This window comes from Sorex araneus, chromosome 1 (assembly GCF_027595985.1).
Source record: "Sorex araneus isolate mSorAra2 chromosome 1, mSorAra2.pri, whole genome shotgun sequence".
Taxonomy (NCBI): Eukaryota; Metazoa; Chordata; class Mammalia; order Eulipotyphla; family Soricidae; genus Sorex; species Sorex araneus.
The window spans coordinates 404,702,981-404,730,486 of NC_073302.1; the positions used below are offsets into that span (position 1 = coordinate 404,702,981).

Consider the following 27,506-nt stretch of genomic DNA (forward strand, 5'->3'; position numbering starts at 1 on the left):
TATCGAATATGCCAAGGGTAGCTTGCCAGGCTCTGCCATACGGGCAGGATACTCTCGGTAGCTTGCCCGGCTCTCTGGGAGAGGAATCGAACCTGGGTCAGCCGCGTGCAAGGCAAACGCCCTACCCGCTGTGCTATAGCTCCAGTGCAAAACAAAACAAACAAATAAATAAATAAATAATAGTGTGTCACCTAAAACCTAATAGCCTCACACCTAATAGTGTGACACTTAAAGCTGCTGCTTGTGTGAGAGTAACCTTGAGTCCAGTCCAGCGGCCAGGAAGTCAGACTACTGGGCACTCCATTCCGGGTTTCTCTCGCCTGAGCACGACATGCCTTGTGTCCCCCGCACTGCCCAGGCGTCCACTCGGTGCCCCGCCGTCAGCCTGGGCCAAGACGCTCATGGGCATTCGGCTTCAGAATGCCTTTGATGAACATAACAATCATCAGGAGATAGGAGTCTTAAAAAATATTTATTACATTTGGTTCTAGAAATGATAGAAAATTAAAATTGGTACAATCATGTCACATGGCCATGGAAAGGCATTATTCACCCTTTTACCCAGGATTGAAGTTCTAGGCCAGGACAGAAACGGAGACTCCCTCAGCCGCCGAGGCCGAAGGGTGACGCGGCTGCTGGTCGCAGGAGCCCTTGGAGATACTTGCAAGGTTTCTTGTCTGCAGTTATCTATTTTGGGGGGGTTAAACACCCATCCAGTGAAAAGATTTCTGAACATAAAAGGCACCGATAGTAAAAATTAGACCTTACCTAGTAAAAATAGCTGCATATTTTCACATCAAGGGAACCAAAAAAAAAAAAAAACTCAAAGCCCTATAGATGCTATGGTCCTGCAAGGCAAAGGGCATACAAATGCAAAAGTTATTGCGACGAAACAGCTCTAAGCACAGGAACCTGGTACAGGAGCTGGCAACGACGATCACTGGCTTATAGACCTGTTGGCGCTTTTCCATCATTCAAATGAGCAGGACCCCTGCATCTGCAGAGGCGGGGGATGCTCTCGACTATCCCCATCACTCTTAGTGGACTCGATGGATGGGTCAAATGTCCACTTCTTATTCTCAAGAACAGCGTAACACCTAAAACTGCTACATAAAACAAACAAAAAAAAGTCCTTTATTATGCTAAAGGCAGTTCAAAGCTGACATTTCACGATGATTTAAGCACCTGAAATACATTCTGATCAATTCATACTCTCGGAGCCGAAATTAGGAGCCTCGAGATTGGTCTATGCATACAAATACCGCAAATTATTGAAGCTAATAAAAACTTGAAAAAATACAAATCATCTTTTACTACAAAGATCTGAAGTCCACAGGAGGGTGTGTGCGGGGAGGAGAGGGAGCGGGAGGCCGGCGGACACGGGCCCGGGGTCAGCGCAGCCATGTGGTATTCAGCTGGGTCTGGTTCTTGATGCTGGTGTCCATTTTCAGCACCTCTCGGATGGCCATGGTAGCGTAGGTTGAGGGGGGCAGAGAGAAATCCATCTTCAGAGCTCTGTACTTGCCTTCTGCCGTGCAGGAAAGAAGACCATAGATCATTATAGAAAGGAAGGGCGGCTGCAGACGAGACCGGGCGCAACACGGCGTCTCTGCAGATAAAAGAACCGGGCTCCTTCCGGCAGGCTTCTCTGTCTGGCCGGGGCGGCTCAGAAAACCATGACCTACGGGTCAGGCTACCTGGGGCACTTCATGGACAGGGCAGATGACAGAGAAGCAGAGGGAGATGCATGCAAAATTAAAAAATAAAACCCAAAACCAAAACCAAAAATGGTAATAAAGTACAGGGGGCAAGAGAGGACCCACAAAGGAAGGGCAACGAGAATCAGAGAATGTGGACACAGTTTCAGGCTGGCTTCTGGCCCTGAGATCTCGGTTAACTCCCTGGGGTGGACAGTTAATCACCTAAGGTACCCCAACCCTCCACAGCATTCATTCACTTTTCCAGTGGGATTTATTGTTTCAACCACCAGCCTCAGCTACCATCCTGGCTACCATCCCCATGACAATTGGTCACAGGATGAAACACAAGAGTTGGGGGAGGGAAAAGGAGAGGGAAGGAGAGAGGGTAGAGGGGGAGGGGAGAGAAGGGGGGAGGGGAGGGGAAGGAGGAGAGGGGAGGAGAGAGGGAAGGAGAGAGGGAGGGGGAGAGGAGAGAAGAGGGGAGGGGAGGGGAGGAGATAGGGAAGGAAAGGGGAGGGGAAGAGAGGGGAGAGGAGATGGGGTTTCTGGGGAAAGTTGTGTTTTTTTCCTCCCCTCAGTTGAATCTTTGATTTCTTAAGGGGCAAACATTTCAGAGGTGGCCAGAGAGGCCCTTACCAGATGCAAACACCGGGGGTGGCTTCCCTTCCAAGTTGTCTACATCGGTGTTGAAGAGTGGGATTTTGGGATCGTCGTAGGCAACAACTTCCCTGCAGAACACGGAGAGAGGGAGAAAACACCGTGAGGGCGTGTGCTCATGCAAGGGGCTGACTTGCTCATCAGCACTGCTTCTCAGTCAGGAAAACCCAAGGGGTCTCTTCCGACCGTGGGTATTCCTGGCACGCTGGTGGCGCTGGAGGTGCAGCCACTGTGGCCACCCACAGCACCATCATGAACACGCCTGCCTTGTTTGTAGCAGCCCCAGATTTGATCCCTGATACCGGTCCCCTGAGCACCACCAGAGCAATCCCTGGGCGCAGAGCCAGGAGTAGTCCCTAAGCACTGTCGGGGTGCCCACCTCATCCCCTCAATCCAGCTCTACTGGAAAATTATTTAAAATTTTTTTTTTATTTTTGGTACATAAAAAATATATAGTAGAAGATGACTAATATTCATGGCCAGGGAAAACAAAGGCTTGGAGGACTGGTCAGTGGTTGGGATCAACCACAAGTGTGTGTGGGGTAGGTAAGGCAGAGAAGGGACTTGGATGACAATAACAGGTGGGAATAATTACATCAGACAAGAACTGAGTGTTACAAATAGGTAAAGGGATATTCCTGATAACCTTTCAGTATCTGTATTGCAGACCACAATGCCCAAAAGGGGACGGAGGGAGGGAGAGGAGGGGGCAGAGAGAAAGAGAAAGAGAGAGACAGAGAGAGTGAGAGAAGTGCCTGTTATAAAGGCAGGGTGGGGTGTGATGGGAGGGAACCTGGGGACACTGGTGCTGGGAAATATACACTGGTGGAGAGATGGGTGTTGGAACACTGTATGACTGAAACTTGAACAGCTTTGTAAGGGTCTATCTCACAGTGATTCAATAAAAAAATCATGGGAAAAATAAATAAATAATCTTCTGGGCCAGGCCCAGAGGCGCTGAGGTGTTATTCCTAGGCTCCACACTCAGGAATTACTCCTGGCAGTACTCAAGGGACCAAAGTGGAATCAGACCTGGGTTGGCTGGCTGCAAGGTAAACCCATTGTACTATCACTCTGACCCCCACCTGATAAAAAAATGTTTACAAACATTTCTCTTCTGCCCAGTACTTGATTGACTTTGGACGTATGAAATGTGAAGTCTCATTCAAATGAAGTGCATATTAAATTGACTTACTAACTGTATTATTTAACACCCTTCCCCCACATACGTTTATTATATAAAAATAGAGGTAGGTTCAGTCAACAATAGAATAAGGCAGATCTTATCTGAGTGCTGAGTTTCCCGAGGAGGGAAATTCCTTTCATATGTAATGTAGTAAACTTCACTTTGCACAGATGCAATTGAATGAATCACTACGTTTTTATTTCCTCCGGAGTGGCTATCTCTGCTAACCACTTCTGAGGAACTGCCTGTTCTCTGAGGTGGGGAAGATAAAAAGCAACTCTGCCAACCTCTTCCCACAACCCACGGGTGCAAAGGGAAGTGAAAGGAAGAGATGAAGAAAGGGAAGAGAATTTCTTGACACTGACCATGTGCAGAATTTTTTTTTTTGTGTGTGTGTGATGTAAAATAGGTTTGTGGGTTTTTTTTTTGGTGGGGGAGGGCTACACCCACTATGTCCAGGTTTTACTCTTGTCTCAGTGCTCAGGGATCACTCCTTGGAGGTCGTGAGGGACTATATGGCACGCCAGGATTGAACCTGGGTCAGCCGCCTGCAAGGCAAGTGTACACACTGTACTATCATTGCAGACTCTGAAGTAAAATAGTCTTCACTGTATCACTGTATCACTGTCATCCCACTGCTCACTGATTTGCTTGTGTGGGCACCAGTAACGTCTCCATTGTGAGACTTGTTGTTACTGTTTTTGGCATATCAAATATGCCACGGGTAGCTTGACAGGCTCTGCCGTGCGGGCTTGATACTCTTGATAACTTGCCAGGCTCTCCAAGAGGGACGAGAAATCGAATCCGAGTTGGCTGTGCGCAAGGCAAATGCCCTACCCACGGTGCTATTGTTCCAGCCCCAAATAGTCTTATTTAAAGAAATTTACTTAGAGGGGCTGAAGCGATAGCAACACGGGTAGGGCGTTTGCCTTGCATACAGCTGACCGGGGTTCGATTCCCAGCATTCCATATGGCCCCCGAGCACTGCCAGGGTAATTACTGAGTGCAGAGCTAGGAGTAACCCCTTTTTGGGTGTGACCCAAAAAGCAAAAAAATAAAAAACAAAAAAATTTAGTTAGAGGGACCAGAGTAACAGTACAGTGGCAGGGTGCTTGCCTTGCATATGGCCGGCTGGGTTTGAAGCCCAGCACTGCCAGATGGTTCCCCGAAGCACCGGCAGGAGTGATGACCCCTGAGTGCAGAGCCAGGAGTAACCCCTGTGCACCGATGGATGTGGCCCCCAAAACAAGAAAACAGAAACAAAAAACGTAAGAAAAACATACATAAGAAATTGACTTAGAGATATGAGGGGGGGAGTGAGGGAAGGAGAAGTGGGCGGGGACATTCAATAGAGAACATGGGCTTCTCTAAAGGAGGAAAAACCCAGAATTTAATTTCTTCTTGTGCTCTGCTTTTGGGCCACACTCGATGGTGTTCAGGGCTTACTCTTGGCTGTATGCTCAAGAATCATTCCAGGGGGTGGGGGCAGAGCAATAGTACAGCGGGGAGAATGTTTGCCTCGCACATGGCTGACCTGGGTATGACCCGGGCCGGCATCCCATATGGTTCCCTGAGCACCACCAAAAGTGATTCCTGAGTGCAGAGCCAGGAGTAATCCCTGAGCATTGTCGGGTGAGACCCAAAAAGAAAAAAGAGGAAAAAAAAAGAATTATTACTGCAAAAAGAAAAAAGAGAAAAAAACAAAAAAGAATCATTACTGACAAGGCTCAGGGTGTGATATGAGGTATCAGGGATCGAACCTGGGTCAGCTGCATTTAAGGCAGCGCCCTGTCCACTATACTATTTCTCAGGCATGACACTGGCAGTGCTCAGGGGTCACTCCTGGTGGAGCTCGAGGATGCTGGAGACAGAACCCCCGACCCTCAGTGCTTTCTCCCCAGCCCTAAGGATTAAGTGATCAAAACCAGATATGAGGTCCTGAGCACTGTTGGGTGTGGCCCCCAAACCCTCAAAATTAACTGTGGGGGGGAAAACCTGCTCGGTTTAGATCATAGCTAATTCTGAGTGAGAATTTGCTTAAGAATCATTCTAAAAAAGACTTCTAGGCTCTTTACAAACAGGGAAAAAGCTAATTCTCAGGGAATCCTTTAATCATTTAGGAATGTTAATAAAATGTAAACTAAGCCACTTTGTATCATGCTTGATTTCATTCACATATTTTGTTTCACTGCGGGTTTCACCCAGGGTCACTTCTGGTGCTGCTGGGGGAGGGGGGGAGGACCATGAGGGGCCCTTGGAGCCATCTGGCCGGCCCTTTATTAATGTGATGATTTGAAAAAACTACCAAGTATTGGCAGTAGCAATCGTCCTAACAGCAATAAGCACTTCTGTGCTAGGTCCTGAGCACTGGAAACATGTCTATGTGAAGCAAAAGCCAGAAATCTTAGATCGGAATTCTGGCACACTTTATTCCCAACTGACTTCTACTCACCAGCTCACATTCTGAGGACGAATAATGATCTTTCGGTAGGCCCCTGACAGGGAATAATCTCGAATTTTGTGTCTCATGTTGTCGATGTCCAGGTTGTCTGCTGTGAGCATTTCCCTGTAGGCTTCACTAACTAAACAGAAGAGAAAACAACAGGTTAGTTGGAACACAGCCTATCAGGCAGCTGCCCTGGCCCAGCCCTGCCCCGAGCTGCAGAACAGGACACTGCCTGGACCCGCCCTGAGCTCCCTGTACTTCACAATCACACCTGTTCTCTGAACTGAAACAGGAGAGGGAGAGGCAGAGAGGGAAAGGGAGAGAGGGAGAGGAAGAGGAAGAGGGAGAGGGAGAGAGAGAGAGAGGGAGCTCTAGGTTAGGCCCACTTGGAAATCTTTTTTTTTTTTTCTTCTTTGGTCATCACACCGGCAATGCTTAGGGGTTATTCCTGGCTCTGCATTCAGGAATTACTCCAGGTGATGCTTGGGGAACCATACAGGATGCCGGGGATTGAGCCCTGGTGGGTCTCATGCAAGGAAAATGCCCTACCTGGCCCCCCCTTTTTTTTGTGGCGGGGGCATATCTGATGGTGTTCAAGGCTGACTTCTGACCCTGCGCTCAAGAATCAGTCCTGGAGGGGCTCAGGGGACAGTATAGGGTGAAGGGGATTTACCCTGGGCCAGCCTTCCCTGACCTACGACCTCTCTGGTCCCTGTACACTCTCTGCAAGCAGCCACGGTATGTGGAGGGAAAGCTCCCCATGTCAGCTGCAACTGACCATTGCATCGACCACTGAACTGCAATTTTGTAGGTGGCTCAGAGTGGGAAGAAACCATAGAGGGAGGCCTCGGAGTCTTTCTGGAAGAAGGGGGTTATAAATAAATGTATAAAAATAAGGGACCTGGGAAAACCATCTGGCTCACCCGCGCACCTGATGTAGAGGCTTTTTTATAACACCCGAGAGAGACAGTAGCTAGCTCTGGCTTGCAAGCTGCCGTTTATGGGGAACAGCTTCTCTGCGAGGCATGCAAGGATTCCGAAGTTCTTCCAGACGGAACTCTGCCTTCCCGGAACTTCTACGACTGCCTTGGAACACACAGAGGAACTGCCTTCTCCCACATGGATTCCTAAGTCCCGGGGCCGTAATGTATCTTGTCTCGATGGCCCGTAGGGGTAACTGTCTGTCCGGTGACCTCTCGGTATTCCCCACCACGACTCTTCTCTAAGGTCCCAGGGCTTATAATATCAACTGTCACTTCTAGAGGTTTTTTTTTTTTTTTTTTAAATAAAATGCAGTCAACCCAGGCCTTATCCACCTACACATCTGGGAAAGAGACATATGGAAGAGAATCTACATTTAGCCCTGTTAATTATCTTCTACAGTTCTTTTGAAGGACTTAACTGTCACAGAGTTGGCCTTCACTGCTTTGTTCGAACTATCTGCAGAAATGACAAGCAGATTTGTTGGAAGTACCTGTGAAGAATGCCGGGTAGAGCAGAGTCAAGCAAACACTCGCTCATGTATCGCTCACAGGGACAGCAGCAGGTCCTAAACTGAGCGTTCTCGGGAACCAAGTGTGTGAGTTACAAGTTACATGGGCCATGCCCAGGAGCTGTATGAACTGTCTCGCCTGTGAGCTCGTGGCTTGGCAATAAGGATCTTTCTATGGGGTCGGGGAGGGGGACAGTGGCATCCCAAGCAGTACGAAGGGGGCCTGGAAGACAACTCATACCTGCCAACCGGCCTACACGGCTCAATGCTCCAGTGTGCTCTGCTCTGGCAGTGCCAGGGGCTGCCAGAGCAAGGCTGGAGGTGGTGGGGGTCATCATGGCCACACCCAGGGGAGCTGGGACGGGGAGTCTGTGGGGTGACAGGATGCAGCCAGGTCCTGATGCACATGAACTAGGTGTCCGAGAAATGAGCTGTCGCTCCAGCCCCACCATAAGGATGATAGGAAGGGCTTCATCAAAGCAAACGGCTTTGCTATAATTTGTTTACTTTTTTTGGTTTCAGGCCCACACCAACGATGCTCAGGGGTTACTCCTGGGCTCTCTTCAGGGGATCACTACTGGCGGGGTGCAGGAGGCTACCATATAGGGTACAAGAGATTGAACCTGGGTCAGCCACATACAAGGGAGGTGCCTTCCCCACTGTACTTATGTCTCTCGCACCTGACGTGACAGTTAACAGGAAAACACCAGCCTAAACCAGCCTTGGCTGCTCAGGGCAGCCAGGATTTTCCAGTGCTCCTCCACGTGGGTAATATCTTGGGCCAGCACCAGAGAGGGCACTTGCCTTGCACCAGGCTGACCTGGGTTCAATTCTAGGCATCCCATATGGTCCCCTGCACTCACCTGAGTGATCCCTGAGCATAGAATCAGGAGTAAGACTTGAGCACTGCCAGTTGAGGACTCCCTCTCAAAATATAACACCCCAGAGAACCAAAGTGGGTGATGTCCCCCACCCACGAGGAATGCAATGATCTAGGAGGGAGGGGGCCTTTCTGCTTATTCTCTTAAAGCAGTCGATTTCTAGAGGAACACTGAATAAAAATTGTTTTTCTAAAGAGGAAAATTCAACTGGTGGAGGGATGGGTGCTCAAGCATTGTGTGATTACATGAAGTTCGTAACTGTATCTCACAGTGATCTAATGAAACTTCTTAAAAAAAAAATAAAGAGGAGCACTCAGCCAAGTAAGCTGGGGCACCTCTCTATTAGTCTGACAGACTGGCCCCAGAGTCAGCACTTTTTTTATCTTGGCTTTTTGGGTCACACCCAGCAATTCTCAGGGGTTGCTTCCACTTCTGTACTCAGGAACTACTCCTGGCAGTGCTCGGGGGACCATATGGGGTGTCAGGGATTGAACCCAGGCCTGCCGCAGGCAAGGCAAATGCCCAACCCGCTGTGCTGTGGCTCTGGCCCAAGTCAGCGCCTTCCTGTCTTCAATTTCTCAATGCGTGAACCCTGCAATCGATGGTACCTGTGACTGCAGCTGCAGTCCTCCAGGGGCACAACGGTGACACCGAGGGCCACACCCTGCAGGGCTGGGATGGCACTGGAGAGGGGCAAACTTGGGGCCTCCCACATGCCAGGCAGACAACTTCTGGCCTGTGCTCAGGGGTCACTCCTGGCTCTGTATCCAGGCACCCACCCAGTGGGGCTAGAGAGCTCCAGGGGCTGGCCACACGCCCCTCGAGCCCCGAACATCCCTCGCTGGCTTCAGGCCATTTGTCCCTAAGTGTCCCTTTTGAGAAATTTAAGACATGGCTTACTCTGTCTGAAATCTAAACTTTTTTTTTCACGTCTGAGGAAACCCAAATACTTGTTTTGTTCTGGGGCTACACTGGGCGGACTGGGGAAGGGCAGGGTGGGGGGTAACTCTCAGTGATGCGCAGAGGACCATGCTGTGCTGAGGATGAGACCCGAGGCCCTGCAATGCAGAGTGTGTGCGCCCAGTCCTGCGGGCCACCTGCCCAACCCAAGAATCGAATGCACAGGTCATACTACTGAATCGAATTTCCCCAACCCCTTGCTATTCACGGCTGCGGAGGGCGTTTGACTGTTTTAGCCATTTCCTCAGACCCACTACTTACTTTTATGCTTTGGGTAGATAATATCAAAACCAGGCAAAGGCATCACCACATCATGAATGGAATAATTATTAATATCGTCTTCCTCGATATAGGTGGCTGTGGCTGCAAATGTGTAAGTAAACAGTAATTTAGGAAAACAAAGCAGCATTTTCATGAGCTTAATCTACTAAGTGTATATATATCGAAACACTCAGAAGGGCAAGTAGGTACAGATTGGAGGCTTAGGAAGCATATAGAAATTAAGTTGACCGCCGAGACGTGATCCTGGGGGCCGCACGCATGTGCGGCCTCTCCGCAGCTGTACAAGCGTGAATCCAGACCCAGCAAAACCTCTTTCGGTGTGAGCAACTCCTCGCAGAATGTCTCCAGCCTGAGAACTAAGCCTCGGCCCCGTGCCCGCCCAGGAGGGGAAAGGTATTTCTCTCTCTCGCCTCTTTCTCTCCGGGGATGAAGGGCGCGGTGGCCGCCATATTAAGACGACCACAGATTGGGTTTTCAAGCCTGCAATTATCTAATATCTGGAAGAAATCTCCCTGGACTTCTTGTTAAAGTACAGAAATTCAAAACCGCGACCTTATTTGTCTTCACAGTAGGTCTGAATCTAGTGGGGTACTCCTAACAACAATAGTGAGGTTTGTGTTGAAATATTGAATGTAACCAAAGTAAACAGAATGTAAAATGAAACTTATCAGTTACAAGGTAGGTGGTGGGGGGGCGGGCGGGATGGGAGGTGTACTGTGTGGGTTTTTTTTTTTTTTTGGTGGTGGTATATGGGCACTGGTGAAGGGATGGTTGTTTCAGCATTGTATAACTGAGACCTAAGCCCGAAAGCATTGTAATCTTCCACACGGTGATTTAATAAAATAAAATAAAATAAAATAAAGAAATTAAGTTGAAATAAGTATTTTCTCTCTCTTTTTTTTTTTCCTGTTTTCTCTATTCTAACCAAGAAATAAGAATTAAGGACTTGGAAAAAAGTTGACTCCTTGCTTTCAGAAATCAGCTCCTTTTCCTTCTTACACAACACCACAAAAGGCAATTTGGAAAGTGAGTGCAAACAAATGCGGTTTGCTAAAAGACTATAAAACACGAGGAAAAACAATCTAGTTTGAGGAATGAGATGCAGCAACACATATGTTAAAAATACACAGAATGGAACCAGTACGGCAGAAGGGGAAACACTGAATCAGAAGAACCGAGTGAAACCGGAACCGACAGTAGACCTGAGCGGCCACGCTGGGTGCAGCTGCAGAGGGGCAGAGCAGTGCCGGCTGCCGGAGCACGGCGGGGGCACAGGAGCGACCAGGACTCTGCCACAGACAAGCTTCACTCGGAATCGCAGCTGCTCTGCTTTTCTCTCTTTTTTTGGGGGTGGGGGGTGGGTGTCACACCTGGCTCTGTGCTCAGGGCTTTCTCCCAGCTCTGCGCTTAGGGATTAGTCCTGGAGGTACCTGGGGGACCATATGGGATGCCAGGGACAACACATGGGTGAGTCCATGTAAGTAAAGCAAGGGCCCTACCCACTGCCCTCAGGGGTCCAGTTCCAACCCTTTCTCTCTCGACCAGCCAGGGAACTGGGGACGAGTTCCGAAACCTCCTCTGCAGAAGAGGAAGAATTCTTCACGGGAATGTTGTGATCTTTAAACTAGTAGAAGTGGATCAGAGTAATAATACATTGGGTTAAGGCACTTGCCTTGCACGTGGCTCACCCAGATTTGATCCCTGGCATCCCATAGGGTCCCCTGAGCACCGTCAGGAGTGATACCTGAGTTCAGAGCCAGGAGTACCCTTGAGCATTGCCAGTGTGGCCCAAAATCAAAACCAAACCAAACCAAACCAAACAAAAAAAAGTTAGAAGTAAGCAAAGGGCTTAGGCCTGGCATATAGGGAAGGGCCCAGAGCAGGTGGTGACAGGTGACCTGGGTGTTTCAGGAATGCTCCAGGCACAGAGGAGGCGTTGAATGTTCATCACATCCAGGCTCAAATGTTAAATGAGCTCCCGGTCGGCTGCTGACTGGAGGAAGACTCGGTGAAATCAGGCAGGTTGCAGCGTTACAGCTGAGAAGCTGAAAGCGTCTCTCAAAGTGCAGAGAAGCATGTGCCAAAACCAGATCAAAGTTTGGGAAGGGACCTCAGGTACCACTGAGTACAAATTCTTTTCTGGTTGAAAAACTGGAACCAGAGGGCGGAGTGATAGTACAGCAGGGAGGGCATTTGCCTTGTGTGCGGTGGACCTGGGTTTGATCCTCTGACCTCCCATAAGGCTCCCCAAGTAATGCTAGGAGTAATTACTGAGTGCAGAGCCAGGAGTTAACCCCTGAGCATGGCCGGTGTGACCCAAAATGCCAAAAAAACAAAAACAAAAACAAAAGAAAGGGTCAAGTCAGTCCTCGGGACTCTGTCTCTCTGTCTCTCTGTCTCTCACAGCAGGTACTTAACTAGTCTACTCGAGACTCATCAGACACCATTCTTCCCGAAAGAGCAGCCAGGGGCGTTAGAGCCACTGGCGCTAAATAACTGAACGGTCAGTTCGCATGGCTCGCAACGGTGCTGCCTTCTTACCTCCCTTCAGAACCAGGTCCCCTGGGACAGGTTTCAGTCCATACTCTTCTATCCTCTTGCTCACCATGTTATTCCAGACATAGCTTTGATAGCTATGAATATACATCAAGCGATTATTTCTGGGTATCTGGAGGGAAGGGGAAAAAAGAAAAAGAGTCAAAGGAAACAAACGTGTCTTGACTATAAAAAGCACCGCACTTTCCAAGACATCTTGCCTGTGCTGAGGTTAACCGGATATCGGGAACGCACACCTCAAATCTCTCATTTTTCTAACAGCATCCAGAAATAGTGACTGCGTCCCAGGAACCAAGTTTAGAGACGGAAGCCCCCAGACTACAGGGCGTCATGACCAGCAGCAGTTGCCGCAGCTCCCGGTTTAGGATTCACAGTACATACATCCACGCAAATATAGCAAATGCTGTAGAACCTACGCCAACCATACTGACTTTAAACTCAAGGCATTCACACATCAACTGCAGATTTAATGGTGCTTTCTCCTCCGGATGGAAGAAGAAAACCTTAAGTGACCGAATCTACAACTTCATGCGGTCAATTTCCTGCTATCTTGGCACATCTGGGTCAGGGGAAGAGAAAATAAGACTCAGGCTGGTCAGACAGTACAGGGGCCAAGACATTTGCCTTGCAGCCTGCCGATGTGCCCCCCTCCCCCCGCCTCCCCAGTTGAACCCTCAGCACCACATACAACCCCCACAGTGGTACTGGGGGTCACTCCTGAGCATCACCAGGCATAGCCCGGTGCCCTCTCCTCCCCACCAAAGAACAAGACTTAAGTTTCAAAGTTGAACTTCAGCGTCCTCTGGATTACAAAAATCCAAGTATTAGCTATAGTCGCAGGGCCTGGAGCAATATTCCAGTGGACAGGGACCCTGCCCTGCATGTGGCCGACTCAGGTTCAATCCCCGGCATCCTGTACTGTCCTCCTATTACCGCCAGGAGTGATTCCTGAGTGCAGAGCCAGGAGTATCACCAGGTGTGGCCTGCCCCACCCCGCCAAAAAAAAAAGCTATAACTCTCAGAGATTTACCTGCTCTCAATCCACCAGGGGGTGGGGGATACATAAAAGGCAACCACACAGACCACTTCCTTGCAATCCCGTGACGGAGGTGGACCATGGCCATTGAGCTACAGTATGACTGGAGCGAGAGCACGCGAATAGGGTGTTTGCCTTGCACGCGGCTGACCCGGGTTCAATTCCTCTGTCCCTCTCGGAGAGCCCGGCAAGCTACTGAGAGTATCCCCCCTGCATGGCAGAGCCTGGCAAGCTACCCATGGCGTATTCAATATGCCAAAAACAGTAACAACAAGTCTCACAATGGAGATGTTACAGGTGCCTGCTCGAGCAAATCGAGGAACAGGACGACAGTGCTACAGTGCATGATTAAACAAAATTGACGGTGCAGCCTCTTTTTCTCTTAATACCAATTCGCAGATACCGAGATACCAAATTTTAAGTTATGGTTCCTTCCCAGGTAACATTTTCCACCTTTTCCTGATTCTGTCACTGTTGACAAGGAGGCCAGCGCTGCCCACCGTATCCCCGCCTGGCCCGGGCCCAAAGGGAGGATTACTCAGGTCAGCTCGCCTCTTGACCTCGCCAGAGGACCCTTTGTTAACCAGCTGCTCTTGCAAAAACCAGAAAGCCACGAAAACCACCTTGAGTCATTGCCTGGCTTCCCAGGTCGCACTCACTATGCCAAATGCAGAGACTATATTCTTCAGTCCATATTTTGAAAGTCCTCGAAGCAGCTGCCCTTCCACACACCTTTTGACAGGTAGTTTTCTGAGGGCCGCAGCTGGGTCTCTGGTCTTCGCCCATTCTTCCCTGCATTTAACCAAGTACCCCTTTTCCGCTGGGGTGGGGGAGAGGGAGGAAGAGCTGTGATTAGAACAATGTGGCCAGCAGATGGATGATCTAGAATAACAAACACTTCACTTCTAAATACCAATTTAGAACCACACCATTTGAAAGACGGCAGCCGTGCAGAGCCCGGCTCACCTGAACACTGTCTGCAAGAGAAATGAGGAGCTGAGGGGGGTTTCCAGGGCTCAGCGCTGCTGCGGACCACGGCCCAGCTGGGAACGCTGCAGAGTTAGGGACTGTCCACTGGTACAGTGGACATGACCCAAGCCCAAATCCTAGTAGCTCCTTATTTCATTTTCTACTATATCGCCAATTTTTTCTTTTTTTGGGGGGAGGGGGCTAGGCTGGGAGGTTTGGACCACAACCAGTTGTGCTCCGGAATCACTTTTTAAAAATACTACTTTAAAAAAAAAAATACCATGATTTACAAAGTTGTTTATTATACAGTCATTTCAAGCACTTAAGTGTTCTAACACCACCAGTGTGACCTTCCTTCCACCAATATCCCAGTATCCCTCCCAATTCCACACTGCCCTCAGGGATCTACTCTTGGCAGGCTTGGGGGAACCATATGGGGTGCTGGGGATAGAACCCAGTCAATCAATGAGCAAGGCCAATATCTTACCCACTGTTAGCCCATGTTTTGCCAAATTTAATGGATCAATTCCCTTAAAATCAATTTTCTCTCTTTTAACTTACAAATGAGTAATTACCCAAAATAAGCACAATTATTTTTGTTTCATTCTTGGGACACACCTGGCAATGCTCAGGGGTTACTCCTAGCTCTGCACTCAGGAATTACTCCTGGCTGTGCTCAGGGGACCTTATGGGATGCCAGTGATTGAATCTGGGGAGGCCACTTGCTATTCTATCTCTTCAGCTCCTCTTTTGATAACTTTAAAGTAGCTATTCACTGTTTGTCATACACTTTTCTTTTAAAAACACTTTCTGGAATGTTTTTAATAATCTCTTAAAACAATGAATGTGCTTCTGCCATGTTTTTTTTACAGTCCACACTACCATGCGTTAGCACACTGGCCACAAGTGAGCTGTTTGCATCCCTGTATTTCAGAGACTTAGCAGTAAAAAGAGCAGAGATGGGGAAATGAAAGTACTTATTTATAAAGCACCGAACTGGGTGAGCTAAAAAGCTAACAAAAAATGGGATGTAAGTTATACAACTCATATACACACATATGTAAAATGGAAAACTATATTAAAGATCAATTCTCAATGTGACCGGAAATAGTTTCTTGGCACTCCGAAAAAGGGCTGAGAGAGACTGCAGGGTTGAAGGCAGCCCCTGCCACAGCCCAGGTGGGTGTGGCCCTCGGGCATGGCATGGTGCCCTCAAACACAGCCAGGATGAGCCTCTGAGCACTGCCAAGTGTGACCAAAAAAAAAATATATATATATATATACAAAAAATTCGAGATTAGGGCTGGGGGATGATGTCCAAGTGATAGAACACATGTATTCCACACCTCTTATGGCCCAGGAAGGATACGCAGCATGCCATGGTTCACTAGCACTGTGTGGGGGGCCTCCACAAGAGTAAACAATAATGTGGGTGCGGGGGCAGAGTGATAGCACAGCAAGTAGGGCACTTGTCTTGCACGAGATTGATCGGAGTTCGATCCCCGGCATCCCATATGGTCCCCTGAGCACTGCCAGGAGTAATTTCCTGAGTACAGAGCCAAGAGTAAAGCCCTGAGCATTTTGTGTGAACCAAAAACCAAACCCTGCCAAAAAAAAAAAAAAAACACAAAGAACTGAGTGCAGAGAAAATTTTGATACTCTGAAAGAGGGCTGAGAGATCACCTGAATATCACCGGGTGTGGCACAAAAACCAGAAGAAAAGAAATAATAATAATAATTAAAAAATAACTGCATCTTTGAATTCTTGAAATAGCGTGAGGATGCAGTTCAATGGCAGAGTGCATATGGCCCTAAGTTTTATGCTCAGGCCCCCCCCCAAAAAAAGGGGGGCTGGAGCGATAGTACAGTGGGTAGGGCATTTGCCTTATAGGCGGCCAACCAGGGTTCGATTCCCAGCATCCCATAAGGTCCCCTGAGCACCACCATGGGTAATTCCTGAGTGCAGAGCCAGGAGCAACCCCTGTGCATCGCTGGTGTGACCCAAAAAGCCAAAAAAAAAAAAAAAAAAAGTCACGGAGGACTGAGTGCAGCTAAATTAGGAGTGCAGCACACAGGAGTTTGGGGTTCCATGCCCAGTACTGCATGATCTCTTAGCACCCCCAGGAGCAAACCCAGCAAGCACAGAGCTGGCAGCAGCTCCTGAGCACCACTAGGTGTGGCCCTTAAACCAACCCTAATGGCTGGGGACAAGGCTTCAAGGGGAGAATCACTTGCCTCTGGGAGCCCCTGGTTCAATCCCTAGCTCTGAATGGTTCCCCTCCAACCACACCCAGCTCCCCCCTGTCCCCCCCACAATATCAGAAGAGCTGTCCCTCAGAGTAGCCAAAAACTATACCTCAAAACAGAAATCAACAAAATCAGGGGCCAGAACAATATGTACAGTAAGGAGGGTGCTTGCTTTGGAGGTGATTTGATCCCTGGCATCCCATATAGTCCCCCGAGCACTACTAGGAGTTAATTTCTCAGTGCAGAGGCAGGAGTAACCCTTGAACATCGCCGGGTGTGACCCAAAAAGCAAAAACAGCAAAAACCAAAACAAAACAAAACAAAATAACCCAACAAAATCAGAAATAGGACCAAAGTTAACAGGCAACAGGGCTTCAGTTCTATCAGTGATATGAGTGAGAGGTACAGCCACAGACCTCAAACACAAGTTCCACAGAACTGAAGAGATCTAAGTGGCAGCCACTGGAACTTGGTAATGTGCCTGTCGAGTTCACAGTCTGGGGTGGAATGGGGGTTGGGATAGGGGAGAATCTGGGAACATTGGGACCAGTGTTGAATTACTGTATGCCTAAAACATGACTATTAATAACTTTGGAAATCATGGCTCTTTTATTAAAATTAAAAAGAAAAAGAAATAGGGGTCAGAGAACTCATTACAGCAGGTAAAGCACTTGCCTTGCATGCAGTTCAACTAGGTTCCATCCCTGACACTTCATGTAATCCCCTGCATACCTCCAGGAGTGACCCCTGAGTACAGAGCCAGGAATAAGACCTGAGCACATCTGGATACGCTCCCCAAACCAAAACAGGGAAAAGCAGCCCAACCACAAAAACAACTAAAACCCAAGAAATAACTACACCAACCTGGAGGTATTTACACATGTAACTATATAAAGCAGTTCTGCAAACATATAACCGTATATATATTCTATTTTTCTTAATAAGAATTTTATTCTCACCTCCAGATCGGGGTTTCAATATTAAATCCATGACTTCGGCCCAGGAGTTTTGAAGTATAGCTCTAAAATCAAATAGCATTAATTTAAGGTACTTAAAATTTGAGATGAGTTTTATATGCTCAAAACTGTGGCATTAACAAATCATAACTGCCTATTAAACTTTACTCAGCAAGTACAACACATTAATATGACATGGACTTCAGACGAGATAGGGCATGTTTAGGGTGGTATGGCCATAGACTGATATGGACTTCAAATTTAAATGCCAAACAAACTTTAAAAGAGGGGCCTGAGTGATAGGACAGTGTGTAGGGTACTTGCCTCGTACGTGGTTGACCTGGGTTCAATCCCCAGTACCATATATGGTCTCCTGAGCATGGCCAAGAATAAGCCCTGAGCACACTGGGTATGACCGAAACTCCCACTCCACCAAGAAAAGGAAAACAATATTTTCCATAAATTTACTTATTTACTTAGTTAGCTTTTGTGACCAAAGCAGGAAGTGCTCAAGGGCTACTCCTGGCTCTGTGCTCAGGATCTGCTCCCAGCAGAACTCAGGAGACCACCAGGTACTGGACTTGAGCCTGCAGCTCTGCATGCAGAGCCTTTGCTCGGCCCACTGCGCTCTCTCCCATGTCCAATGTTATGGCCCAGCCGTAACATTGAGCACCGTTTCAGTTTTCTTTTTAAGAATTAACTTTTAATTTTGATTTATTTATTTTTGCTTTATTGGGTCACACCCGGCGATGCACAGGGGTTACTCCTGGTTCATGCACTCAGGAATTACTCCTGGCGGTGCTCAGGGGACCATATGGGATGCTGGGAATTGAACCCGGGTTGGCAGTGTACAAGGCAAATGCCCTACCCACTGTGCTATCACTCCAGCCCTGCATCATTTCAGTTTTAAGATATATGACAGTATAAATATAATCTACATGTGTGTCAGCCAACTGAAGTCTTCACATCCCCGAACTTTCTTGAAATTTCTCAAAACTCCCTATGGTTAATGCTTTTCTCTTTATTTAGTCACCGCCTTGGGAGCCCACAACTTATGGTACTTGGGGGCTACTCCTGGCATAGTGCTCAGCAGTGCTGGGGTCAATGCAGCGCTGGGGACTGGATCCGCACTCCCACATGCAAAACATGAACTCTCATCCTTTGAGCCACCTGTCTGGCCCTTTAAATACCTTCACACCTAGGAAAACGGAAGGAATACAATTTATCTATCCTCGATCTTTCTTATGTCAATGAAAGTAGGTTTTTTTTTATGTTTTTCTAAAATATTATTTTTTTATAAAAATAAAGTTACTGGGGCCAGAGTGATAATACAGTGTGCAGGGCAATCTGCCTTGCATGCGGCTGACTCCAGTTCGATCCCCAATCTCCCATATAGTTCCCTGAGCACTGTCACTGTCACTGTCATCCCACTGCTCATCGATTTGCTTGAGCAGGCACCAGTAACATCTCCATTGTGAGACTTGATTTTTGGAATATCGACTATGCCACGGGTAACCTGCCAGGCTCTGCTGTGCGGGCGGGATGCTCAGGGCTTCCAGCACAGTAGGACAAGCATGAGGACTTCAGCTTAGCTCCGGCAAGAGAAGGAAAAAGAAATAACCAAACATTCTTACCTGGTTGTGGAATCCCGCTGAGAAAAAATTTTCCCTACCTTACACATAAGAAACTCTGCTAACTAACTGCTCTTCTAACTAATTAGGACTTATTTTTTTACATTTAACATAAGGATTAAATAAGGATCTGTATGTTAAATTGCATAAAATACAGTTTAGTATCTACTGGTGGTATCATACGGATTTTTAAAAAAAAATTTTTTAAAGAGGTAAGCTTTGGGGCTGGAGTGATAGCACAGCGGGTAGGGTGTTTGCCTTGCATTGAGGCCGACCCGGGTTCAAATCCCAGCATCCCATATGGTCCTCTGAGCACCGCCAGGGGTGATTCCTGAGTGCATGAGCCAGGAGTGACCCTTGTGCATTGCTGGGTGTTACCCAAAAAGCAAAAAATAAACTAAACTAAAATAAAATAAAATAAAAGAGGTAAGCTTTGTTTCCAGTTATTTAAGAGGGTTTAAAAAAAAATTTTTTTTTTTGAGGGTATGTGGTTTAGGCTACACCTGGCGATGCTCAGGGGTTACTCCTGACTCTGCACTCAGGTATCATTCCCAGTGTCGCTCAGGGGACCATATGGGACGCTGAGGATCGAACCTGGTCAGCCATGTGCAAGGCAAATGCCCTACCCACTGTACTATCGCCCTGGCCTCCATATGGATTTTTAATCTGCTACTGCAGTGAATCACATTAATAGATTTCCTGCTGCAGGCAGTCCTACAGTGCTAGACGAAGGCCATGCTTGATTAGCACAGCTGATATTTGCCATTCACAATGAATCTACACACACATGTGCTCGCGCACACAAACAAACACACACACATAGCACATCCCCCCCCCATACTGAATAAACTGATTATATATTCTGCCATAGCTTCTATATATATTCTGAGGGTAGGGGAGAAGCTCAACCTGGGAACACGTTATTGCATGCCTGAGGCCTCACACCACACAGTCCCCTGGGCAATGCTGGGAGCTGTGGACCTGGCCGTCTACACTAAGACTGTCTTCCATGGGGCTGGAAAGAATACAGCCTGCTGTACTGTTTCAATCTCTGGCACCCCATATGGTGCCAGCTCAGACGAATGATTCCTGAGTGCAGAGCTAGGAGTACGCATAGCTAGGGGTGGCTCCCAAACAAAAACAAACAAAACGATTGTTTTCTATTTTTCTTAATCTTCTTCTCTCCACCTTCTTTTAAAAACATTTATGGTAATATATGCATAAAACATGACCAAAATCAATGCGAATTCTGTGACTTTATGTACATCCTGGTGTGGTGCACCCACAACCCTCCCCCCACTCAGAACATTTCCCACTTTCCCTCACAAAACGGCACATGAATCAGTGACCCGTCCTCCCCCATCTGCCCAGCTCCCTGTGACCACTGGTCTATTTCTGCTCTGGGGCTGGGACTACCTTAGGAGACTTAAGTAGAAAAATTATTCAATATTTATCCTCTTCTGACTGGCTCCTTTCACTTGCCATAAAAGTCTTCAAAGGCTTATTCATACTGAAGCATGAGCCTGGAAAATTTTCTTCTTTTTGAGGATGAATGCTATTCCACATTTTGTTTACCCATTCAGTCAATGAATAGTTGGTTACTTCCACCTTGTGATTACGGTGAATAATGCTCTTACTGAGAGCATCAGTATATAATTATCTTAGCCAGTCGCTGCCCTCACGACTTTGGGGCACATATCCAGAAATGGAATTGCTAGATCATAATGTAATTCTGTTTAATCTTCTGAGGAAATGCCTACTCATATTACCGCTGGCCTGGACCTTGACAACCATTAATCAACCCCCCCGTCTCTGAAGCTTTGCCTATACTGGAAACTTCATCTGAATGAATTAAACAATGTGTGACCTTCCGTGAGAAACTTACTCCCACTGACTAGAGCATGTTCAAGGTCCACCCATGTTGTAATCCATATCAGTACTTCCTTCCTTTTAACCACTGAATACTCAGAAATTGTACAAATAGACCACATTTGGTTGCTCCATTCATCAGATGCTAATTTTACTCTGTCTCTGTCTCTCTCGTGTGTGCGTGTGCACGCGTGCTCAGGGTCCAAGCAGTGCTCAGAAGGTCTGGGGGAGGAGGGGGGTTGGACAGTGACTCTTGGCCAAGCTGGTGATGCTTCTTGGGCCCTGTGGTGCTGGAGGTGCCCAGGCCATCCCTGTGATCTTGGGGGCCTCCAGGGACACACCCAGTGGTGCTGAGGGGATTCCATAGTGGCAAGAATCAAACCACTGCACCATCTCCCAACATTTTTAATTGCTACGAACACTGGTGCAAATGTACCTGTGGACACATATCTCTCATTCTCTTGGGTATATATCAGAGAATGGCAACTATATTTCATCTTCTGGAGAACTGTCAGACTATCTAAGAACATCCACTGTGTTGTGTCACACTCAGCAGTGCGTGAGGATGCCAACCTCCCCATGTCTCACCAAATATCCCTGCTGCAGCTCTTATGCTAGCCACTGTGCTAGGTGCGATGGATCTCTTACTGGGTTTGGAACTGTTCTGCCTCAGTGATCAATGAAGAGTATTCAGTGGTCAGTTATGTTCTCTGGATAAATGTTCAGATCCTTTGCCCATTTTCAGATTGGGTCCCTGGACTTTTTGTTGCTGAAATGCAAGAATATATAAAATATTCTGGATACAAATCATTCTCCCATACTTATTTATTGGGGGAGGGGGCTTGTACTACACCTGGCTGTGCTCAGGGACCATTCCTAGTGGGCTTGGCTGCCTGGAACTCTACTTTGGGGATGAGTGGGGGGGGGATTTATGACATACAATGCGTGGCAAACACAGCTGCATGCCAGGCAAATGCCTTACCTTCTGAACTACCTTCTGGAACCCACTCTTTCTGCTAAAATTATATACACTGAGGGCTTGTTTTTTCCCCCTCAGGAATAGAGGTCAAAACAGTGGGATGTCTTCTAATTAGGAATATCTTTGTGTGAGTGTGTGTGTGGGGGGAGGGGGGAGAGAGGGAAGGGTGGGGAGGTTGGGCCATACCTGACACTAATCAGAGCTTACTCCTGGCTCTGCATTCAGGAATCATGCCTAGCAGTGTTAAGGATTTTTTTTTTTTCTTTTTGGGTCACAATCGGCAATGCACAGGGGTTACTCTCCTGGCTCTGTACTCAGGAATTACACCTGGCAGTGCTTGGGGGACCATATGGGATGCTGGGGATCGAATCTGGGTGGGCCGCGTGCAGGGAAAATGCCCTACCCGCTGTGCTATTGCTCCAGCCCATTTGGGAAATCTTTTACAGTGCCACGGAATCTAACCACTGGTATTTGGAAGTGTGCAAGCACCCTACCTGCTGTACTCTCTCTTTGGACCAGGGAAATATACTTAGTTTGTGGTAACTGTTGGTTTGGCACTTTGAACTGACTATACCAATTTAGAGAATACTGTACAAAATTTATTCCTGGCTAAATTCTCTATCTTTTTTTTTTTTTTTTTGCTTCAATCCCCAGTACTTTCTTCAGCCTGCCAGGAGTGATCCTGAGCACATAGCCAGGAGTAAGCTCTGAGCACTGCTAGGTATAGCCCCAAAACCAAAACCAATCAAACAAAACCCCCCTAAATTAAAAATGAAATTAATTTTATTTGGTAAATTAAGTGAGTCCCACACCATTCCCCCTCTCACCCCTTGTGGAGGGGAGGTGGTTTAAGTCACACCTGGTGCTGCCTAGGGGCTATTACTGACTCTGTAACTCAGGGCTGACCCCTGCTGGTGCTCAGGCAACCATGCGTGGTACCAGGGACTGCACGGGGGTTGACAAGACAATTGCCTTAACCCCTGCACTAGCTTTATGAACCCCCACTATTTTCTTTCCGAGGTGGTGGTGGCAGCGGGGAAGGCAGAGCCAAGTCTAAGAGGCTGGGAAGCACCTGTCCAGAGAGAGCACCCAGCCCATCCTCTCCACCCGGGGCCTGGACGGATGCTACCTGCTGCTCATGGGAGGGTTACTTCCTGACCCACGCAATGACTATCAAAAAAGAAAACAAGAATAACCCCCTGGACAGGCTGGGGTGGAAGAAACACTTCTCAGAATTTATCCTACTGATTTTTTTTTTCTTTTCTTTTTGGTTCACACCTGGCGATGCTCAGGGGTTACTCCTGGCTCTGCACTCAGGAATCACTCCTGGCGGTGCTCAGGGAACCATAGCTGGGATGCTGGGAATCGAACCTGGGTCGGCTGTGTGCAAGACAAACGCCCTACCCGCTGTGCTATTGCTCTAGCCCTGATTTCTTTTTTTCTTTAACTTTGTGCGTGCATTATTTTTAAACAGGAAAAAAAGAAAAAGGACCAAGAAGATCATTCCAAGGCTAGTGCACATGCTTTGCATGCCAAATATCTGGGTTCTATTCCTGGCAATACAAAGACTCCCCCCTAACACTGTGTAGGGAGTAGCCCTGAGTGCTACTGGGTATGCCCTGATGGGGGTACAGTATGGTAACACTGTACGTCTAAGACAGAAAACCACACACTCTTTTAAACATTGTTACCTCAATAAAAATAAAGTTAGAAACCATGAAAAAAAAAAACTTCTGGGGCATAGAGGTCGTACAGTGACCGGCCCAGATTCTATCCCTGGTACCACCCCTGAGGACAGCCAGGAGTAATGCCTGAGCACAGAGCCAGGAGTAAGCCCTGGGCACCGCTGAGGAGTGTGGTCCAAAATCCAATGGAAAAAAAAAATAAAGAAAGAACAAACCTTCCAACTTCGTATGTTGGGACAGCCGTAGTTCCGAATCTTTGCATTCCATAGTAGTTGATAAACCCAATCTCCTTGAGGGAATTCATGGCTTGCTGTACTTGCTCATCAGTTCCTGTTATGTTTCTGTTGGGGCACAGAGTATTCAGAGAAAAAAACAACTTATCACTTACCAAAAAACACTGGGAGAAGAGCGACATAAAGAGAGCTTGGCTCCCAGCACCCTTAAGCCCTGGGCTGGTGAGCCCTGCAGTAGTTCGTCTACTTCCTGTGGAGTGTCTCTCAAACTGGAGTAAAATACCCCAACATTAACATTACCTTTTAGCTGTGCTCTAAGTATGAAATACGTGGCACCGCCGACAAGACAGGGGCCACCTTTGCCACTAGAACTCCAGAATTTTCCCTCTTTTCCAAAGTGATAGTCTAGGGGCTGGAGTGATAGCACAGCGGGTAGGGCGTTTGCCTTGCACGCGGCCTACCCGGGTTCGAATCCCAGCATCCCATATGGTCCCCTGAGCACCGCCAGGGGTAATTCCTGAGTGCATGAGCCAGGAATGACCCCTGTGCATTGCCGGGTGTGACCCAAAAAAGAAAAAAACAAAACAAAACAAAGTGATAGTCTAGACCCGTTCTGTTCATCACTCTCCACTGCCCAGTACCTCCGGTCCACCTTTACTCTTGCTTTTTTGTGTCTGGAATGGACCAACTCAGGGTATCACAGGCAGGTAGGACAGGCTCTTCGTTTAGCACTGTTTGCAGGAGCCAGCTTCTCTGCAAAGGTTGCACTGAGTTTTTTAAGAGGGGTTGGGACAACTACTGGCGAATTATTCACTTTCCCGGCCCTATCAAATCTTGCTGCACCATCTTTCGCTCCCATACCTCACTCAGATCAACACCGGAAACCATCAGGAACAGACGCCCATAAGAGGTTGAGAATGATAGAGCACCTGAGACCCTCCCTTGCCACCCAGTTATTGATTGGCTTTTCCCAGTGCTGGGTGTGGGAGACACCCGGGGGTCTCCCACACATGAGGTGAGTGCTCCAGCATAGAGCCACATCCCAGGCCCACCTGGTGCTCTTTACCTGAGAACAACAGTGAAGTGGTTCCCTTGGAGCTCTCCCAGCTTGAGAGGGTTTTTCTGATAGCTGAAATTCCCGAGTTTGAAGTTCATCAAGCACTTGTTCAGGTGGGCAAGCCTTTGCGCAGTTATTCTGAAAAATAGGTGAAAGGCGAAAGGGTCCGAGGAGGGGAACAAGAGATGGTCGTGCCCAGGGGAGACAGCCGAGGGCAGAGGTCTTCAAAGACTAGCCCCGTAGACTGATGCTGGTCTGCGGGGCAGAGAGGTGGAAGACCACTGCTTTAGCATGGGGGGCGGGGGCATGTTCACAAATGGAGGAGCATTGAAAGCGCTGCTCTAGGAAATCTCACAAGAGCAAAAAGGTTACTGAAACAAGTCACAACACCCAAGACAGAGGAAGAGAAAAGCACCAGGGTCGGTGGGCTACTCTTTCCCTCTGGATGATTTCTCCTGCACGGTGGCCCCCTGTCCCTGGGGGAATGATGTAACCTGGGCCATATTTACATGCTTAAGTTAGCAAACCCGTATGTGATCCATGTGATAACAAGCACTCAATTTTAATTCCTGTGGCACTTTCTAGTCTGACGGGGGGGAAGCAGGTTGTGGAAATGGTTACCAACTGAGAGTAAGCCCTTTTAACATTAAGGGTTGTTTCTATTTCTATACGGGGGCACATGTTTGATTTTACGATCAAACTCAGTGCCTTGTACATGCTTGCTGGAGTTCTCTCTGGCACAACCCCTTGCCCGCTAAAGGTCACAAGGCCTGTAGGAGGACCCAGGCTGTTGCCAGGGAAACCTGACATTTCTAGAATAACACAGATTAATTGGCCTTGATATGCCAGTGGCTGATGGCTTGAGATGTAGGAAATGGACATCTCTGAGGGCCAGCAATACTTCAACCTTACAGCATCGAGGACAGTGCTGCAGCCATAACTACCCCTTCATCCTTGACGTCACCATCTGCACGTGAGTGCTCGTGGGCCCATTCCCTCAGCCTCTATTTAACCACTCCTATGCCTAATAAACTTTGCTGTATACTATCAGTCTGTGGCTTACGTGGGTGGCTATGTCTGGGCCAGGCTGCGGCACAAGTCTTAAATACCCATTGTCACTGATTTGAGGACCAGGCCTTTGTTTTCCAGGATCCATGGAGTTACGGGATAACACCTGCTGGCACGTGCTCGATGCCCTCTGCGTGATCTTCCTGCGCTACCTCTCATTTCTTAGTTTTGTCTACTTTCATTACAGCATGCTCAGAGCAACGATAAGTAATGGCAGTGATAGTCATCGTTAAGGATTTTGTTCCTTGGTTCAAAATGAAATGCTCCTAGCGTTTCACCAGCAAGTAAGTTGGCTTTTCACTTGAGATTATCATATTATGTTAAGATAGCTTTCATTTCTCTCTAGTGAAAAAGAGGTTCTATTTTTTCCCCTCAGCACTCCAGTGATGCTAAGGGGCCTTGGGGTATTTCTTCCTGGTGACCCACTGGGCCAGGAAGTTCAATGCTAGGGTTGGTGGGTGCACTGTGCCAGGGATCACCAGAGTCATCCTGGTGGTCCCCAGAGCCCTCCAGAGCTATATCTAGTGGTGCTGGAGGGTAATAATGTGTGGGTCCTGGAGCATGCTTTGCAAAGTTAGCAGCCACCACCAAAAATAAATTTTGCGTTAATTAGAAATAATCTAAGTAAAATATATATATATATATATATATCTATATCAATATATCAATGAAATTGACCTTTTTGGGGGCAGGTGGGTGGGTGAGCTATTCATTTTACTTAGGATGCTCCAATTTAAATTCATATATTTTCTTGGGGGCTGGGGGTCATGTCCAGTAGTACTCAGGGATCACTCCTGATGATGCTTGAGACCATATGGGGTGCCTGGAAGAACAGAGGCTTAGGGTGAACAGAGTGTGGACAGAGGGTGGCTGCTCTCTGGTCAACAGCTACTGCTGCAGAAATGACAAGAGCGAACTGTCTGTGTAACCTGGGCCTTGGAGAGAAATTCTGAATAGCCTTTTTCTCTGTGGGGGAGGGGCCACATCCAATGATGCTCAGGGGTTACTCCTGGCTCCGCACTCAGGAATCATTCCTGACTGTGCTTGGGGGACCACAGGGGATGCCAAGGTTCAAACCCGGGTCAGCAGTGTGCAAAGCAAGCGCCTTCCCCACTGTCCTACAGTCCTCTTGCTCTGGCTCAGTCTTGACAGGGATATGCTAATGGTTCTTACCTAAAAAAAAAAATATTCTTTTTAAATGAAATTGACACAATATAAAATTTGGTCTCTCCCAATTAGCATGTACAACTTGGGACAGGTAAATCAGGTAAAGGGATCATGTTGGGCCAGAGCGATAGTACAGTGGGTAGGGAGTTTGCCTTGCCAACCCAGGTTCGATCCCCGGCATCCCATATGGTCTCCCAAGCACTGCCAAGAGTAATTCCTGGGTGCAGAGTCAAGAGTAAGCCCTGAGAATCACTGGGTATGACCCCCCCCCAAAAAAATTCAAAGGATCATGTCATGATGGACTTTCAGTGGGAACTGAATGTTGTGCCCACATGGGTTACTTGTGGCCCCTTGTTCCACACACGTGCAACAGATTCATCTAGGTATCTGCGCTTCGTTTTTGCAGCTGAATTATATCCTATTGTCTATTTTGGGAGGTAATATATTTC

The 27,506-nt window shown here is 47.8% G+C and overlaps 1 protein-coding gene across 2 annotated transcripts in view; it reads right to left on the reverse strand.

Annotated features, from left to right (window-relative positions):
- Nucleotides 1-459: 459 nt before the first annotated feature.
- PUS7 (pseudouridine synthase 7) overlaps nt 460-27,506 on the reverse strand; it is a 54,137-nt gene continuing 27,090 nt past the window's right edge. For both annotated transcript variants that reach the window (XM_004602264.2, XM_055123972.1), the window contains 9 exons: nt 24,832-24,960; nt 23,748-23,873; nt 17,372-17,433; nt 13,856-14,016; nt 12,146-12,272; nt 9,584-9,685; nt 5,996-6,125; nt 2,337-2,428; nt 460-1,528 (listed from right to left, as the gene is read on the reverse strand). In XM_004602264.2, the coding sequence (XP_004602321.2) occupies nt 1,392-1,528; nt 2,337-2,428; nt 5,996-6,125; nt 9,584-9,685; nt 12,146-12,272; nt 13,856-14,016; nt 17,372-17,433; nt 23,748-23,873; nt 24,832-24,960 (1,066 nt within the window). In that variant the 3' untranslated portion in view covers nt 460-1,391. The remainder of the gene's footprint in view (nt 1,529-2,336; nt 2,429-5,995; nt 6,126-9,583; nt 9,686-12,145; nt 12,273-13,855; nt 14,017-17,371; nt 17,434-23,747; nt 23,874-24,831; nt 24,961-27,506) is intronic.